Raw genomic sequence first — 19,620 nt, 5'->3', positions numbered from 1 at the left:
CTTCAGAATGTCTCAAATCTTGATCACGACCCACTTCCAGTTTCGCAATTGCAAACTGGAAATGGCTCACAGTTGTGATTTTGAGACATTCTGAGGCTTGGGGAGCCCCGCAGAGACATCCATGGGCTCTCCGCACCCCCTGGCAGGCCAGTGCTGTGGAAAGTTTAAACATTCCCTTTCTTCCCCAACAGTGGTGCGATCCTGGCAATTGTGTTGCTGCCTTTACTCCTCCCGCACAAACACTTAGGTGGTTCCCAACTTCCAAGGATAAGTTTGGGAACCACTGAGCTATAGGATGGAAAGGCCTGAGGGAGGGGAATATATTTTGGTAGCTCTCAATTTACATTTGATTGATTGAATTTGAAATAGCACACTTTGCAAATTAATGACTGATTTGTGCGATTTCATTTTTGAATTGGCATGATAAAGCTTCCTGTACTTCTATCAGCTCCAGAGAGGGGACTGTGAATTGGATGTTGGCCGCATGCTTCATTTAAGTGGGAGCACTGTTTGTACCATTTATGACAGTGCTGATAAGATTAAGAAAAGTGCTTAACTGGGGATGTCTGCAAGTGTGAAGACCTCTTATTCTTGGACCTCTAGAACGGAGTGCGTGGTGCAGGTGCTCAGCACGTGGCTCAAGGATCAAAATCAGCACAAATGTGCCAGTTGCCATGTTCCTAACCCAGGAACAAACCTGCAGTATTTTGGAAGAACTGCAGAAGGAGGAAGAAGGCAAGCCATTCACAGCTAGCTCCAGCTGGCTTACTAACTTTATTTTTACAGGCGCCCCCATATCAGCGGTTGATCTGTTCCAGGGCCCACATGCAGATATAGAGGAACTCTATCTTCATGTCCCCTATGCCCATTAATGTTGTTTGGAGGCTTACTGTGGCAAAATGTTTCCTCCTTTTATAGGACACTATAAGCATGCAGCCTAAACATCTGAAGAGACTATATTGAATACGAAGCAGTCTTGATAAGGGATCTGTGGATATGGTGCGGAGGGACAGGGACAGGGACACAGACACCTGTATTAAGAGTATTTATACAGGCAGCCTTTGTTATCCACAGGGGTTCCATTCCCAGAAGCCCTGAGAACACTGAAATCCCTAGATGATTAAATATGTGAATTTGGAGGCCCCAAACCCTTTGAACACAACCAGCACTCTGCTCTGGTTTTATCCAGAGACTTCCTAAGGGCCAGAGAAGCTGCATGTGTTCTCTCTGACCCTCAGAATGTCTGTTGGGAAGACAGTCTGTTCCCCCAAAAAAACCAACTTCTGGTTTTTCAGAGGAAATGGGAAGTGATATTTTTATGCTCTTATAAGGCATTCTGAGGCCCGGCACTGCTTCTGTGGGTCTCAGAATGCCTTATAAGGCATAAAAAGTCACTTCACATTTGGAGGGTCCAGGTGCTTCCCCCCCAAGGATTCTGAACCTGTGGATGATGAAATCCATGGTTTCCAAACCCTCAGATAACTCAGGCCCACCTGTGTAGCACTTTTCAACAAAAATGTTCACAAAGTGGTTTACAAAAAAATCAAATAACTAAAGGCCCAACCCTACCCTGCACTGGAACAGGCAAGCCAAGAGGCTTGCACTGTATCCAGCGCAGGACAGGGGCCCAAGGCAGCTCAGTCTGAGGCAAGGGGAAACTTTCCCCTTACTTCTGGGTAAGCCGCCTTTTCCCTTATGGGTCTACTCAGACTTGCGCCACCTCCTGAGGTGCACAATTCTGAGGAGAGCGGAGCTGCTTGAAGCCGCTCCATGCTCCCCGGAGACAGGGATTGGGATCCAGCATAAGCACTGGATTCCAGCCCTGCCTCCCGTTCCCCACCCACCTGCCCCCGGGACCGCCTACTGCCCGCCCTCCCCCACCCAGGAATGCCTCCCTCCTGCCCAGTCACTCCAGATGCTTGCATTGGCTCAGCTGGGCCGATGCAAGCCTTGGCAAGGATGCTGGTGCGGAGGCTTGTGTGAGCCACTGCAGACCAGCGCTCCTCTGAGCGCTGACCTGGCTTCCTCCCAAGGAGGCACAAATGTGCATGTTTATGACCCTCCTGGGCTGGCATAAGGGACTTGTGCTGGCCCATGGGTCCCTGTGGATTGCCCCCTAAATGGTTCTTTAAGCAGTGATATTACTACCACAGCATAAAAGTGGTTGAGTAGGTGGCAGCTGCTGATGGACACTGAGTGGTGGTTTGGGTCTCTAAAGACAGTCATTGAAAAGGGAGGCTACTATGTAAAGAGGATGTTCAGCGTGGCTGAAATGGCTCTTTTCTGTAAGATAGTGCCAGCATTATACATTTTGCCAGATAATGCCAAGGTGTCTAAGGATTGCTATGATATTGTGATCTTCTGAGGGTCCTTGGAGGATCTCCAGATGCGACAGGATGTTTTCTGAGGTGTGGCGAAGCTGCGTACAGCCTCCCTGTGTCCCAGAACATCCCTGGACCCCAACAGAAGGCCGTTTCAGTTGTGTCCATGAGGTTTGGTGAGGCCCTCTGGACATGAATCAGGACCAGTGATAAGTCAAATCCGCAGGTCCCAAACCCACTGATAAGGAGGGCCCACTTGTGTCTGAACTGAAGGAGGAATTGGGCTGGTGTTGTGAAGGTGAAAATCTGTCCTTTAAATCTTATTCCTGGTGGATAATGCCCTCAACCATCCCAGCTCCATTCAAGATCTTTGTGAAAATTTCCAAGTTGTTTGTTCAAGGTGTCTTCTTGTAAGTACTGTAATGCATTTTATGTGGGGCTGCCTTTGAAGACTCTTTGGAAGCTTCAGCTGATGCAAAGTGAAGTTGAAAGAATTTTAATAGAGTGGATATTATGTTTGCATCTCATTTATGTTGTTCTGGCTGCACTGGTTGTCAGTTTGCTTCTGGGTGTCATTCAAGGTGTTGGCTATTACCTTTAAAGCCCTAAACTGTTTGGGATTACCTGATGGGCTGCCTCTTCTCATATGAATTGGCCTGCACTTTGAGATCCTTCAGGAAGGCTTTTCTGCCAGTCCCTTTGACCTCTAAGATGTGGCTTGTGGCGACAGGTGAGAAGGCCTTCTCTGTAGTACCCCCCTCCATGTGAAACTCCTTCCATGGAATGTATGCTTAGCCTTCTCTCTCCTGAAGCTTGGAAGGCCCTCAAGATTTAAGGTTAAATGACCCTTTCCAGATTGTTTAGTTAAGCTGGTTTTCTGTATCTTTGGTTTTATTAACAATAAAATTACAATAACTACAACATGTTTCATGTTGTAAGCTGCCTTGAATTTCTTAAAATTGTTTGTTTAAAAAGAGAGGTTAACAGTCTTTCCAAAAAGTGAAACCTTCCTCTTATTTTCCTTGCTATTTTAGTATTTCCTTTTAGCATCACCTAGCATATGAAGGATACTGTTAATCTGCTTTTGGATGGTTTTTTTAACGGATCAGCATGGCCATGCTCAGTTCTTGTGTTTCGTGGACTTGGTTTTTTTTAAATAATGCTTTCACTTATGCTAATAACTGCTTTCTAAAACAAAATCATAAATTTAACATTTACTTGAATTGATGTTACATTGGGGATAAGTGCACAAGATGCTTAAATGGAAGACTTAGGAGACTGTACAAATTTTCAGTCCTGTTTATGGCAGTTTAATACCATGAAGCTTTGAATAGCTCACAGTTATTTCCAGATTACTGTCACAATTTCATAGCAAATAGTTCTGTCAGATTAATAATATGGAAAGGTGTTCTCATCTCCTTTCTCTTTTGCTGGATGCATTCTGTAACTTCTGAGTGACTTCTTTGGTCACTGTTTTACTAGCAGGAGTAAATATTTCATCATCTCCTTTCTTTCTTTCTTTCTTTCTTTCTTTCTTTCTTTCTTTCTTTCTTTCTTTCTTTCTTTCTTTCTTTCTTTCTTTCTTTCTTTCTTTCTTTCTTTCTTTCTTTCTTTCTTTCTTTCTTTCCTCTCCTCCCTCCCTCCCTCCCTCCCTCCCTCCCTCCCTCCCTCCGTGTTACTGCTTAACCTGTATTCATTTGATTCATTTCATTTGATTCTTGTATGGCTGAGTTTCTTCAGAATCACAGGTTCTAAGGAGTTAACAAGCAGGCTTTTGATCTTAAGCCTAGTTTGTTGTCTTCCTGTCCAGAGGGATCCTGGATTAGGCAGAAAGGAAGCAGCAGCAACTGCACTACATGTCTTGGATAGTTAGAGCACCACTGAACAGTATTGGTCTGCATGTCTTTTATGCTTACCTTTGGTGCTTATGATATAAATTACTGTGGCAGCTTTCATTTGACAACTGATTGTGTTTGTCCCATATAACTGAGCATTTTTTAGTCTCTGTTTAGTCTCTGTACTAGCAGGGTGAAGTAATCCCATTTCAGACCATCAAAAAAAGTTAGTGTTGAATGTATGATGTGAATTGTCAGTAAACCCAAAGGGGAGAGGTTCCAGTATTAACTTTCGAAGCCTGAATGTGCACATATTGAAGTACTTTTATTTGGATTGATGTAGCTGGCCGCTGTAGTCTAAGCATCATGCTTCTCTTTGTTTTGTAGACTGTTGGCGTGCAGTGGCTTACTGGGATATCTGCTGGTGGTTTTACTCCTTGAGAAACTACTCCTTCCACCCCATGCAGCTCTCCTCATGTCCCAAGTGCGTGACTGGTGCCCAACGCAATGTGTGTTTGTCAAACCATGGAGGTGGGGAAGCATGGCAAGAACGCATCCCACACAGGAGCCAGAGGGGTCCTGCTGGAGCCTTTCATCCATCAAGTGGGTGGCCACAGCAGCATGATGCGCTACGATGATCACACTGTGTGCAAGCCTCTTATCACCAGAGAACAGCGCTTCTATGAGTCCCTGCCTCCAGAAATGAAGGAATTCACACCAGAATACAAAGGTGAACTTACAGCACTGCTGGATAATCGGGCTGAAATTCCGAGTGTATCTGTGTGTCTGATGTTGTCTTTTATATATACTTCCAAGAATAACCAAAGTAGAATGTGTACATAGTAGTCGACATGAGATCTTCCCATATATTTTTAGGCAATGCTTTGATAAGAGCATTTATTTAATGCCTATAGTATGTGCCCATTCTAAATAGTATTATTAAAAATAATCGTCATCTGATGGATGGTGGCTCTCTTTTCTTTACAAACGCAAAGCACTTATACAGCCCATCCTAAATGTGTTTACTTTGAAATACAGGTCAAACCTTGTTATACATGGATTTTTTATGCACAGATTTGACTCAACACGAATGGCCCCTGCAAATGAGAAGGAAAAAAATGCACCCCTTTAAAATCACAGTTTAAACTGCTTTTTACTGTTGTAGAGAAACAGTCATGCAAGTGATGACAGGTATAACCTAATTATCCACAGATTCCACAGATTTTTCTATCTCAACGCTGATGAGAGGGGCCCTTTAAATTTAAGGAAAACAGTCCTTCAGTAATGCCAGAGAGGGCAGCCTGCTGACAACCCACCACTTATTTTCTCTGCAGGCTCCTCCCTTCCCCCTGAGCATATGAAAGAAGGCTAAATGGCAGCCATTATCAACTCCTGTCACCTCCTCAGTTCCCCCCTCAATGGGGCTCCTGGTGAAGGGAGGGATCGCTGCCTCCTAGTGAAGCCTAAGAGCCTGGAGAGAGACTGATTGCCTCTGTGTGCATTTCAAAAGATCAGCAAGGCTGTTTTTAAAACAGAGATTTTGTTTTTTTAAATTGATGTGCTTTAGTTTGTTTGTTTTTTTGCCATCCATGTGAGTTCTGGGAGGTCTCTTGTTATCTGATGTGCTCGCTGGGGCATTTGGTGGGCAGCTGTGAGATACAGGAAGCTGGACTAGATGGGCCTATGGCCTGATCCAGTGGGGCTGTTCTTATGTTCTTATGTTAACCCTTGCAAATAATGAGTCTCAACCTGTACAGGCATGCACCGCTTAACAACCTTTCGCTTAACAATGGATCACATAGTGGTCAAAGTACAATAAAGATGCTCTTAATGAGACAATTGCATCTCCCATAGCCTGCAGCAGAGTGCCTGTTTACAGAACAGAGAGGCTCTTAATGCAAAGAAGAGACTATCTCCAGTAGTGTCTGGCAGGGAGTGCCTGTTTACACAACAAAGGCAATAGAATGTTCACTGAATGACCTAATCGCATAACAGGGATTGGAGAACTTATTAAGTGGCACGCACCTGTAATCCCTACTCATTTCAGTGAAATTTTCTTTCTGATGTACATTCCCTGCTAACTGAGCAAAGAGGCATCTTTTTAAAGTGCTGGCTCTCTTATGTTTAGCAGGAGAGAGCAACTGACCCTATCTTTCAGTGGTTTTTTTGCTAGTGTCCTTTTAAAAAAATTATGAGCCATTTTGGGACAGGAATGGCTTTTCATTGATTTTGCTATGGACATCTTTTTGAACTTTTGTTGAAAAGTAGTATATACATATTCTTAATAAAGGGTAATAGTAACTGATTTGAATTCCAGCCTTAGGTCCAGTTTACGTCCATTTCCTAATGCAGAGTTGCCTGTGGCTGTACAAAGGTAATACATATGCCCCTGACACCATGTGACTTGCTCATGATGATGCAAGGTCATACAGGTGAAAGGGACCTGCAAAATCATTGAGTCCAACCCCTTGCTAATGTTGGCAGACCACAACTACAACCCAGATGGCTTAAGCCATTTTTGCCCAATTTTGCTTATATGCAACAGGGACCAAATGTGTACCCCCATAAATGGGCCATAAATGGGCCAGGCAAAAATGGGTTAAAGACCTATTGGACCTTTATGCTTGTTGAAGAGTTTCTCACCTAGTGAATCAGTTATACGTGGGGTTTCCTTAGCAAATTCAGTTCTCTAAAACTACTTGATTCTGACCATGCCCCCATGCAATTTGAGACAACATGAATCTCATGTTGACCGAATGGGGAGGGGAAGCATTCACACCTTGCTGCAGATGTAAGCAGATGGATATTATGGGCACAACAGTAGTCAGCTGCTGTATGTACTATGCAGAAAATACCCTGAACAGGAGATATTGCACCCCTTATAGCTGAAGCAGCACAGAAACATGGTAGAAGAAAATGTGTATCATGCCCAAGTGTCAGTGTCCAAAAGGACTCTTCTTTAATGTGTATGTTAATCTTGAATGTGTCAAGATCATGCAACTCATTTCAAAATGATGTTTGGAAAACTTACAATGCAAAGCCAGCTGAATTCGTCTCATTCTTAGCACATAACACAATTCTATGCAGGAGAAAAATATGTAAATAATATGTAGCAATGTAAGAAATTACAATAAAACTTATAAAATCATTTTACCAAATGTTCATGTGTCCATTGCAAAAAGTGTACCTTGGGTGTTTTGAACCAGTTTCCAGATTTGGTAGAGTATGATCATCCACTGATTTTGATCTTCTGTTAACCTAATCAGCTGAAATAGATCCCAACTATTGCTAAGCCATACTGCTTTCTTTGGTTTCATTGTCCTTCAGTGCTTTGTATGTGGTGGTTTAGCACCTGTCAGTATATACAAATGAGGAGTATGTATGTTTATACCTATATGTGTGTGTGATACTTATATGTATCACTCAAAGCAATCTTATAGCAGTTTTCCTTAAACATTACTAAAAAAGTGTGCCTCTTGTGAGAACATCCATATTTCTTTAGAAATAATATTTTTCATGTCTCTGTTCTGTTTTTTCCATGTGGGGTTTATGGTGATATGTCTCCAAATTAATATACCATGATAGATCTTGGCTCAAATCACATATTTTTGTCTGAGTGTATGAATTGTGTTTAATGTCTGATCTAGATATATTTTTGTTTCTTAGCATTAAAGTGTCTATTTGAAGATACGTTAACAAGGTAGTTCCTCTCCATTAACTCAACAATTTGCTCAAAAATAAAACCAGATTACTAACTTGTGAGTCAGACCAATTACAGATTGGTACTAATTACAGATTACTAACTAGTGAGTCAAACCAATCTAACTCATGTTCTGTCCATAAAGTTTTCAGATATCCACCTAGGTTAAAGAGAAAATACATTGACAGGGCACATAACACTGGCAGTGGGGGGCTCACATCCCCCAGTGGCCCTATTAATAAATGACCCTCCTGTGTTACACTAATATGTCATTGCATACTACTTGAAAATTGCTGCTGTAGATAATGGCTAGAGCTAGGACAATAGAAGATGTACTAAAGTATTGGTTCTCAAACTGGTGGGTCGCGACCCACCAGCTTGTGTAAAGTTTCCCATGTTCCTTTAAGGGATGGGATTCTGAGGATCGCGTTGCTAAGGGCAGTGAAAGGGGGTGCTCTTACTCACAGATGGCCAGCGCAAGGTCCAGGAGGTGTGGGGAGCCCCGCACAGCCCTCTGCAGGGCTTCCTGATGCTTAGAATGTTCAAATGGAACTATTGAAAAGCACCTCCTGGAAATTGGAAGTGCTTTTGATTGCTCTGTTTGACCATTGTAAGCATTGGGGAGCCCTGCAGAGGGCTGTGTTGGGCTCCCCGCACCACCTGGACCTTGTGCTGGCCATCTGTGAGTAAAAGCACTGCCCTTAGCAATGCGATCCTGGGGGTTGAATCACTGCTCTAGCCCCCCCACGCAAAGTCTTACTCCCTAAAAGTTTGAGAATCACTGTACTAAAGTATTTAGGTTGCAATCCTATGCACACTTTCCTGGGAGAAATTCTCATTGAACACAGTGGGACTTACTTCTGAGGAAGTTTCCATAGGATTGTGCTCTAAGTGTATCTTCATGGGGCAGGTCTGATTACAACTTAAGTTCCCTTTTTTCTTTTCAGGTGTCACGTCCAACCCCACAATTTAGGAATATGTACATATCTGAGCTAGGCTTTTGGCAGCAGGGCAATAGCTGCTTACAAAGCTGAAGTTTAACTAAAGGCTAAATAATTCTACAAATGCTTTCAGTTTCTTTTTTTATTGGAGTAAGTGTGGTGATCTGTGTCTTTCTCTTAAATTGCTTAGTGAAAAAGTGATATACCAAAAGGTCATCCCTGTGCTGCTTAGAGCACACTTTCAATAGTGATGGAAACTTCTGTTGCTTTCAGAGATACTCTGGCTGGGGATATTTGCTAAGTTGCATTTTTGGCATTTCATGGGTGGTGGTTGGTTTTGTTTTCTTCTTTAAAGTTTCTGCCCCATCTTTCTTACTTGTGATAGCTCTCCTAGTTTGCGTTTTGGTTTTCTAGCTTCTTAATCTCTTCCTAACACCTGACAGTTTTCCATATGTTAGCACCTATTAAGAAATTCCATGAGAGGAATGCAACACATTCTTTGTTTTGGACAGGTATGGTGTCGGTTTGCTTTGAAGGAGACAGTGATGGCTACATTAACCTGGTAGCCTACCCCTATGTGGAAAGTGAATCCCTGGAGCAGGATGAGACACCAGAGAGGGACCAGCCACGTCGCAAACACTCTCGCAGGAGCCTCAATAGATCAGGCAGTGGCAGTGAGCACAAAGAAGAGAAACCAGGGCTGGCTTTTGAATCTTCAGAAAGGTACTGTGTATTTCTCTTGCTATTTCTTTAAGTGAAACATGATGCTTCTCAGAGATTGCTTCCCTTTTTTATTTAATGTACTTTTGAATGACAAAATCTCTGGTACAAGATCAGCCCTGTATATCCCTGTCAGGTGTCTCCTGGTCTTTAACATGTATGTACACAGAGTCTGATATCCAGCCAACAGTCAAAGGATTCACAATGCCCTGCTCTTCTACAGAATTATGTGGCATTGAAGCAAAACTACAAAATTTACCAGCCCAAATATTAGTCTTTGTAACCTAGTCCTATGTGTGACAGCAAGGATCTATCTTGTGAGCTCTAATTTATTGTGCCAACAGCATCCAGGACATGAGAAGCCTCCAGAGTTCCATCCATTCAGATGTTCCATTTCAGATGCTAGATGGAAATAGTAGCGTAAGTTCTGAAAAGATCACCTTTAATCCATGGAGCCTACGTTGCCACAAGCAACAGTTGAGCCGCATGCGCTCCGAGTCCAAGGAACGTAAGCTCTACAGTATCCTTCAGAAGGCAGAATTTTAATGTATTATGCTGTGTATTCCTTTCTTGTAGGAACTTTGGGCTGGACACTAACGGGGTTAACCGATAATTCCCATATACCCTTGAACTAAAAAAATAAAAGAGACCTGCCCTTCAGTGGCTGTTTTGTGTGTGCCAGCTGTGACTATGCATTGCTTCCCTGTGGCAGTAATTTTGTTTCCTTTTGTCCAGCTCCGGTGGTCCATCAATAATACCCAGATGCGGATTCTGGGAGGAAATGTTTGTCATTCAGAATAGGGGCGTCCTCTTTTTTTGTTCATATTGCCAGACTAGTCTGTTTTTTCCTGACTGTCTGTTTCCCACTCTGCTACTCAAAGCCCTTTTAACTGGGGATGTCAGGGACTTAACCTAGGACCGTCTACCTGCAAAGCATGTGTTCTGTCTTCTCCAATCACCTCCTTTTTCTGAAGATGAAATGCTTATTTACCTTCTTATTCATCTTTGGGTGTGTGTGGGGGGGGAGGGGTGGTGGTCCTGTAGCTTCCTTGTCCAGTGTCTGAATTTGTGCTCCCTACCAGAGCATTTGCTAGAAAATGAGGATGTAGGACTTCTGTAGAAAACCAGTCTTTGGAACTTGGAGTTCCGAAAGATTTATTCTCCTTGACAGCTTATCAGAATTTCTTTTGCTGGAGAATGTGGTACACCATTTCAGATTTCCATGTGTGCTTGACTTGAAAATGGGGACCAGACAACACGGGGATGATGCATCTGAGGAGAAGGCTGCTCGACAAATGAAGAAGTGTGCACAGAGTACCTCGGCCACACTAGGTGTACGGGTTTGTGGAATGCAGGTACTGTATGGGCTGCTTGCAATATGTGTCTCTGATGTTTTGATGTGTCTCTGCATGACATATCTGCTAACTGCCACAGAATCTGGAGAGCCTCTGCTTCCTCTTATAAAAGTGTATATTTTGTGTGTGTATGTATACACACACAGTAAACTACAATACAAGTACATTCTTACACAAAAGTGTGAACTTCTGGTCCTGGGGGTTATAGAGTGGTTTGAAACCACATAGGCAATGATTGTAGAAGGCTTCAGCAAGATCTGGAAATTATTCCAGTGCTTTGGTTGCCTTTTCTGTTGCTTTTGTTCTCAGCATCCAAGTATAGTATTTTAGTACCTAATGTTTATGTAGCCACAGTCAAGAAAATGTCTGAAGCAACAACAGCATTTAGAAGGAATATAGTTAAGAAATAGTGCCTAGAGTTACTTTGCATAAGGTGACACACTCTAAACCTATGAATGCTTTGGTGGGAGTAGGCTCCAGTGAACACAGTCAGTTACTCTCAAGTAAACATATGTAGGATTGTGTTGGGATGATGTGGAAGAAGTTGGGACAGAATCTTCACAATGTTGTGCAGTTGAAATGTAGGGAATTTTGCTAGCTAAAATAGTTCAGTCCTCTTGAACTTAAACAACTGGTGGTGCTCATGTGCCAGTAAGGGGAATGGGCGGCAGGACCCTAAGGGAATTTGTGTAGTTCAGTGAATAGTAGACTTGAACTTGGGAAAACAGCTCTCTTCGTGATATCGATATTTTTGAAGCCGACTCATGGGCTAGGATAGAAACAAGTTTTATATCTCATGGAACTGCATGAGGCTGCTCTGCTTTCCCAAGTGGAAGAAGCACATAGTATTCAAAGTATAGAATACGTAGATTGATCAGTGGTACTGCCTTAGGTAGGCCTGCCTCTTATTTAGAGTGCCATGGATCTTTTTCTGCTGGTTGAACAAACCTTCACAGCTTGCATACTAGTGTGTCCTGCTAGAAAGTGAATGTTTGAAATGTCTGTCTTCCTGTTGATTTTGCTAATGGCCATTACCGGCGTGCATCACTTAACAATGGGGATGCATTTTTTACCCCCACTGTTAATTAATTCAGTTATGTGAACATTTAACACCATCTAGTGACTGAATGTGGTATAGCGTGTAATTGACTAGTAAGAACCTTGTATTATCTGAGAAAACTGCTGTCATATACACAGATGGTAATTAGTTGGAACATCGGTAAGCCAAGCACACCTGTATTTTGTATTTCCGAGGGGATGCCTTTGGACCTGTTTAGTTACAGGAACTACTGATTCTGTGACTCCTGCTGGTATTTTGAAAATTGTGGTTTGTTTTATCCAGTAATGTGGGTGCCCTCAAACAAGTCTAAGCAAGGCATTTAGCAAGCTTCCCCCTTCCCCTGGACTCTCTACCCAGTCAGTCTTGGGTGTGGTGTTGTACCACAACATCTGTTTAGTTTGGCTGTTGGTACCCTTCTTCCTTTAAACTACAGGACCCTGTTTTGACTCCTTAACCACTTTGTGGTGATCCTGGCTCTGAGTTGTTTTCTAAGAAGAGTCCTTCATAGTTCTTAAGTGACATAGAAGGATGTGCATAGTAGGATGTGAAGTACTGGTGTGACCTTTCTTGTCCAGGTCTCATGAATACTTTCAGTCATGCCTCTGAATTAATGTGTTATTTCTCTATTATAGGTATATCAGCTGGATACGGGGCATTATTTATGCAGGAATAAATACTATGGCAGAGGTCTTTCCATTGAGGGCTTTCGCAATGCCCTCTACCAGTATTTGCACAATGGTGTAGAGCTGCGGAAGGATCTCTTTGAGCCCATGCTTGCCAAGTTGCAAAGCCTGAAGAGTGTACTGGAGAGGCAGGCCTCCTACCGCTTCTACTCCAGTTCTCTGCTCATAATCTATGATGGGAAGGACTCAAGATCTGAGGCATACCTAGAGCGCAGAGCAGAGATGCGCCTGAAGCAAGTGGACAGCTCTCTTCCAGAGAGCCTACAGGATGCCAGCAACACAGAATCACTCACTGTCCAACCCAAAGTGGATGTTCGTATGATTGACTTTGCGCACAGCACATTCAAAGGCTTTCGGGATGATCCCACTGTGCATGATGGCCCTGACATGGGCTATGTGTTTGGACTAGAGAGCCTCGTCAACATAATTGAACAGATGCGGGATGAGAACCAGTAGCCTTGGACTGGACTCCTGAATTTTACCCTCCAATTTCTCTGACTGCCTACAGAGAAAGCAGACTCCAGGGCTTTGAAAATATTCTCTTGCTCCAGTGTTTTTAACCTCATCTAAGGACATGATATCCTTGATGATCCTGCCAAAACTGGCTTTGACTATCCTTGCCTGGACTCTTTGCAGGACATGCAAATCCCATAGACCTCAACTTTGGGCACTTGTATCTGGGGCTTGACATTTGTTATTTACAGCCCTGTAGTCATGTCTGTGTTAGGAATGGGGAGATCCTGTGGTAAAGAAGAGGGGCAATATTTGAAGGCTGTAGATTTTGGTCCACCTTCCCTGTCAACTTTCCATCAAGGCGCTATGGTTTGAACCTCTCCTCTGTTGTTTGAAAAGGGCATTCAGATACATGTTAACATGAATTATGAGACTGAAAGAGGCACATTATTTACATAAGCTCCTCTCTGCTGTTGCTGCCTCTGCAGAAGTGAGAGACTCTTCTGGAGAATACAGATGATACTGCGTTTATCTTCTCCAGTCTGGGTGTTATCAGATCATCCCAACTGGGGAAATAAATGACCAAAGGAAAACCAGAGCAGTGCTTTAATGGTTTTGCTTTGCACCCTGTTGAGGAGGCTTATCTGCTTCCTCTTTTACTGTTCGTTGTAGTTGAGGTTGAAACTCTCCAAATTCCAGAAGGGCCTTGTCCACAATGTTGTCTTGGCCTCTAACTCCATGGAGAGAGTTCAGTTGGCTAACTATAGTAGCACATTCAGTCTTGTCCTTTGCATCTTTTTGGGACTAATGTCTAACAGACTTGCATCCCTTTCCACGTTGTAGATATAGAAGTCTCTTCTCCCTTCTCATTCATTTCCAAGCATAGCATTGCAATCCCTTTTCCTTGCTTCCTAAGCAGGACTTCTACCAAACTATATACTTCCATATATGTTCCAGCCACAGCAAGTCATTCTTACGATATTGTTAATGAAGAATGGAGGCATTTGTGTTGTCAGGACTTCCCACTGTGAAGGGAAGCATCTGCCTGGTTTTATATAGTTGCCTCCCAGCTGAATGTTCTGCCACCTGTGCTTGTTTTCATCTCAGGGAGTTGATGTTCCCTCATCTTGTTCCTACGATTAGTGGCTGGTTGAATGCAGCCGAGCCAGGAATACATGAATGGGATTCTGCTGCATGGGTTGGGGTGTAAGTGTGGTTTGTAGCATTAACCTTGACAGCATTGGTTCATGGTCTCACAGTTTGTTTAGGGTCACAATTCTTGGCAGCAGCCTTGGGTGCAATTCCATGGACTGTAGAAATTGTCTGTTCTGTGTGGGGCCAGGAATATTATAGACAAATGCACTACCCTCTTGGAAAGCACTTTTTTGTGGGGGAGGTGCTGCCTTAGAGAATCTGGTATTCAAGACCATTGAGACTAAGGGCAGTTGCTCTATGGTTGGATACTCTTGAGATGGGGCAGGGCTAGGTCTTGCTTGCTGTACAGCGGCTGCACCTCTCTCTTGGATGGGTATGCCTTTCATAAGTCAATTGTCAAAGTATTGTTGACTCTCATTAAGCAGCTGCTGGTGGGACGCTTTCAAGTCCTAGTAGGTTTGTATAGGAGTACAGTTTGCAGACTCTGTTCTTTTGTTCTGAAGAGCACATGAGGAAGTCACTTCTATGCACCAGCTGATGCAGCATTAGTCTATGATCTTGTTGATTTTTTGGGAAGCCCTTATAAGGGGTTTCCTTGTATTAGGAACAAAACTGTGGTGTTTTTTTTTTTCCAGCATTACCTTTCATTCCTAGAACTTAAGAGAAAGGCTGGAGTCCACAAAGCCTTCCTAGGCTCTGTTGCATTTGAAGTCTACATATTGTTTGAGGCATTCATTATTTCTGTGTTATCACAGTTTTCAGTTAAACAGCATCTTTTAGATTACCTTTAAGATTTGGAATTTGTAAGGAAGTGCACTTGACTACTTCACTTACAGTGAAAAGAATACAGAAAACTACTCTGCAAAGTTTTCTTCCTGTTCTAGTGATCACCTCATTTTGAAATTTGGAAAAAAAAAAATTCTGGACCATTTAAACTTCTCACTGCAAGTTCCAGCATTTGTAAATAGTTTCCCCTCCTTCCTGTTGCCAGGTTTTGTTTTTATAAAACTCATAATCCTGTGTGTGCTCCATAAGGAACCAAAAAATATTAAAGGATATAGTTTTGTCAGTATCGTAGTATTGTGATTAATTTTCAGACAGCAAAACTACAAAGCACAGTCTTGTTGAATAGCAATAAGCTTTCTAAGTTCAATTCTTGAACAACGGGGCACCGTTGTGACTGTTCTTAGGCTTGAGTACTCTGCATGTGTGGTGGGATTCATTTTGTACTATTAGATGTCTGCTTGTAACCAGACTCTCAGAGCAAATTAGACAAACTGATTTGAGTCCCAGCGAGAAACATATCCATACATTGCCTCTTTGCTGAGAGAGAGAGAGAGAGAGAGAGAGAGAGTGTACACAGCCTGTCAGTGCTGGAATTGAAATCTGCTAGGAAAATTACTTTGCTGTCTGTGCAGATGTATTCAAATGGAATTTCACCATAAGAATTGTTTCTAAGCCATTCCTTTGGGCATGCAGCAAAATCATTTTCTGCAGTCTGACATTTGCTTCAGATTGAAAGCAACTCTGCACAGTGGCAGTGCCTTCTGAAAGACACCAAGAGAAGTGGACAGATTGGAAGGAAGCAGAACATTTGCCTTCAGCAATTTTCTTCACAACTGAGGGGCATGGTTAGTTTGAATGTGCACCTTTCAAACAAATAGAATATGTTAGGTTTATTGCGGCAACAGGTGGGGCTCAGTCCATACAGCCTTATACAAGCTTTCCAAGTAGAGATTGTAGTTTACCATTCCCAGTTGGAACCGTTCTCTTGACTGTGGCTAATGATTCTGACTAGTTGATTGTCAGAAGCAAAGAATGTCCCCAGTCTGAGGAAATAGATCAGCAATGTTCAAGTACACCCCTTAGCCTTCTCCTGCCTTGAAACAAAAGGGAATTCAAAGTTTGTTCAAAGTGCAGCTCACTTGTCCTGTGGCTCTTGTACATTATTCTGTACCCCATTCTTTTTTGTTGAAATGAATGGGACAGTGTATTTGGTGTTGTCCTGTAGCCAGTCTTGCTATCAAGATGATCACATTCATGGAAATCTGCAACTTTCCCCATGGTTCTACCTCATTATAATCTGGGGTAAAATCCTTCAAATAGTCATTGGTGTGCCCATTTTCAACATATCTGTGTTGCCATAGAACTGGAAGATGTATTTCAGTTGTCCTGAAAATGCATAGCTTAAAATGACATTGGGTTGGCTTTGAACATCAAACTAAATGTGCAACTTGTCCTTCCTGTTGCTAGTAGTGGAATGCTGGAGGTTTTTAGTGCAATTTTTAGTTCATCAGAAAACAGCGGGAATGTATACAGCCCCAAATGGAAATGCCTAGAAGATCGTTGATGAGGTTTTGAGCATATTTTGGTAAAAAACTTGCTGTTCTGGACAGCCCTGACCAACGAAGCCATTTTGCATGCATTGTGTACATTCAGGTCCTCTTCTGGAGGTGCGTGTAAATAATCCTTCCAGTCTGTTACTGCTGGAACAGCACAGCCTGTTTGTTGCTCTTTACAGCTTGCTGACACTTTATGTCAAACAGTGTTGACTCCTGTAGCAGAACTTTGCACGTACTGTGTAGTTGCCTTTGTGTAGATGATGAATCAGCTTTTCAGCCTTCTGGAATACATAGCCAGCTATCTCTCTAGCAATACAATAGGAACTGTTAGCATTGGTGTATGAACACTATAAGGGGTTCCCTTATCTTACCAATAAGGGCCAAAAGGGAGTTTGCCAGATGTGGAATTCATGTTTAAGAGCATACCGGGGAAGACTCAGTGTGTTTTGTATTGGTGGCATTTGCTGCCTTGGACATGTCTCTTCCTCTTCTCAGCTAGAGGTTACTACTGCACTGTGCTTTTTGTCAATAACTGATCTTTCCCTTTCAACTGAACAGGAGCCACCTCCTTTTTACTAGCACCTTTGTAGCCTCGACCTGCTGCATGATCTATCAAAAAATCAATTCAAATATTTCCCAATGAAGGATGGAGTGCTGCACTTTGGATAATGGTCAGTCCAGATGACTCCAAAGAAGGCCTTCTGTGTTGTCTGGGGGAGAGTATTGCTATATACACATTTGACTCTTCCCATACCTGTTGCTGCATCTGAAGGAAGTTCAAGGAAGAAAGTAACCTGACTTCTGTTGAAAACTGATGAAGAAATTGAATGTTGGTTTTAATGTCTGTAGCTCTACCCACATGCCTGTAGCTGTTTCTCCACATAGATCTGCCCCTCCACAGAGGACCAAACCCCAAATTAGATATCGGAGCCTAACTGCCTGCCTGCTGCTCACAGGATGGGTTAAGTGGTGTAGTTTTAGAAGGCCAATAAGTTCCTGCTAGGGAAAGAAAGCTTGCCGATCTCTCACTGAGAGCTATACCAGCAACTTGCCATGAGCCCTTGGGGTGCGCCTGACGACAAACTCTGCTGCTATGGTATATAATGTGGTGGTGCAATCTGTGGGTGTATGCTGCTCTGTCTACACCAGTGCAAGGAACCTGCTTTATTGCTTGCTGTGAAAGGGTCACCACAGACCATAACCTTTTGCGTTTAAAAGGAGAGGCAAGTTTTCTTGGTTTCATGCACTACTTCTTGACGGGATGGGAGGGAGGGAGAGAGACGGGCTCTATGCCTATGTATTTTCTTGTTTTACAGGAAGTCTGAAAAAAGTCATCCAAGTCAGGTTCAGAGTTTGGTTGTATTTGTACAATTATTGCATGCTTATCTCAGGAGCAAAATGTTTTTTATATTTTGAAAAGTCTGCGTGCAGAATGGTCTCTATGAGAACTGCTTGAAAAGGAAGAAATGTTGCTGTAAGAGCAGGATACAGAACTGTACCCGACGGGGGAGAGGTTCCCATCTGTCCCTATGGACTTATCCAGGAGGGATGCAGCATTGCATTACAAACTTCTTGTATATTTTTCATATTCAGTTTCAGTGCCACTTTGTTAAACCAAGTCAAGCTTTTGGGCATGAGAAATAACAGTATCTGTACTCCATTCACTGCACTCTTGACTCTCCTGTTGTGTATAAAGTCATGTGTATATAAATAAACTGATAGTCATTTAGCCGAGGGATGTATGTTTCTCTGGAAATCATCTGTTGGGCTTTAAAGGGTTCACACAAGGTGCAGACGTCCCAGTGTGCTTACACAGGCCCTTAGTTGGCACTGGGGGAGCCACTACAAGGAAGGGAGGCTTGTTGAGAAAGGCAAGCAGTTCTCTCACCCATGTTCAACTAGCACCCCAACTGCCAGTGTCTCTATCATCAGGGCTGTATGTGTGATTTCAAAATGAGATACCAGGTGCAGTACTAAGGTTCTTGTGAATCTGTGCTTATTTTTTAAAGCACATTTTTAGCCATTATGGCTGCAAAGAAATGCTTGTATGTGGGCCTTCTACAAGAAAGAACGCTTTCTGCAATCTCAGAAGTCAAGCGGCAACTAGGATTGCTGGTAATTGCAGGAAGAGGTAACTGAATTCTTAGCATATATACATACCTTGCAACTCAGGCACACAGCTATGGCTTCTCCTGCTACTATTTCTTCCTAGTCAGATCTGAGCTACTTTTTCAAGAGGATGATGTCTGAGACATTTGTATATATGTACCCTTTTGGGAACAAAATACAGTCAGTCTGCATCTTGCATGCAATTGATGTGTGCAAATTAAAATATATGCACTCGGCCCCCTCCCCCAAAAGAGAGAAACAATGGTTTAAATAGGGCAGGCAGCTCTGCCCACCATTCCACTTGTTCTATTTTTGTCCCACAGTAAGCCAGAAATGAGAGAATGAACCTTCTGCTCTCTCAGTCCCTGTGTGTGTCCCTTGTACAGTGTTTTTAGTTCTTAAAGAGACAGTACATATTTAGCTTTAATGAATTTTTGATTATAAAGTATTTTGGCTTTATGCTTTGACCTTAATGTAACCCTTGTATAAGATGTGGGCTGACTGTACTTTCTAATAAGGTCCCACTTTGTGCTCCCATGTGACTATAAGCTCTTCCACAAGCTGTTCTTACAAGAACACTTTGCTACATATTTAATGGCATAGCCCTATTAAGCTGGCATTCTGCCCCACAAATGCAAGAGGCAATAAGGCTGGAGCACCCTCTCTTAGTACACCTACTTACCAGACAAAGGCTTGCTGGACAGTCTTGGGGAGATGCATGCCAGAGCCTGCCTGGCAAGCCTTTTGTGGGCTCTTCAGTGGGATAAAAGAGAATCAGGTTGGGGGAAAAGCAGCTCCCAATAAGTCAACAAATTGCTCTTGGTTACTACTTACGCTGCCATAATTCACAAAGCAAGTTGTCTGCTTGCAGAAAGGACTTCCAGGTACGGTCTAAATAAAGCCTGCACTAAATGCATGTAATTTTTGCCCCAAAAGCCACTAAAGG

General features: G+C 42.8%; 1 protein-coding gene across 3 annotated transcripts in view; it reads left to right on the top strand.

Annotated features, from left to right (window-relative positions):
• IP6K1 (inositol hexakisphosphate kinase 1) overlaps positions 1–18,299 on the top strand; it is a 35,197-nt gene extending 16,898 nt beyond the window's left edge. For all 3 annotated transcript variants that reach the window (XM_066616444.1, XM_066616443.1, XM_066616442.1), the window contains 5 exons: positions 4,544–4,886; positions 9,310–9,520; positions 9,862–10,037; positions 10,697–10,872; positions 12,565–18,299. In XM_066616444.1, coding sequence (XP_066472541.1) covers positions 4,664–4,886; positions 9,310–9,520; positions 9,862–10,037; positions 10,697–10,872; positions 12,565–13,071 — 1,293 coding nt within the window. In that variant the 5' untranslated portion in view covers positions 4,544–4,663 and the 3' untranslated portion in view covers positions 13,072–18,299. The remainder of the gene's footprint in view (positions 1–4,543; positions 4,887–9,309; positions 9,521–9,861; positions 10,038–10,696; positions 10,873–12,564) is intronic.
• Positions 18,300–19,620: the final 1,321 nt, after the last annotated feature.

This window comes from Tiliqua scincoides, chromosome 2 (assembly GCF_035046505.1).
Source record: "Tiliqua scincoides isolate rTilSci1 chromosome 2, rTilSci1.hap2, whole genome shotgun sequence".
Classification (NCBI taxonomy): domain Eukaryota; kingdom Metazoa; phylum Chordata; class Lepidosauria; order Squamata; family Scincidae; genus Tiliqua; species Tiliqua scincoides.
This window is presented reverse-complemented; position numbering and strand designations above follow the sequence as displayed.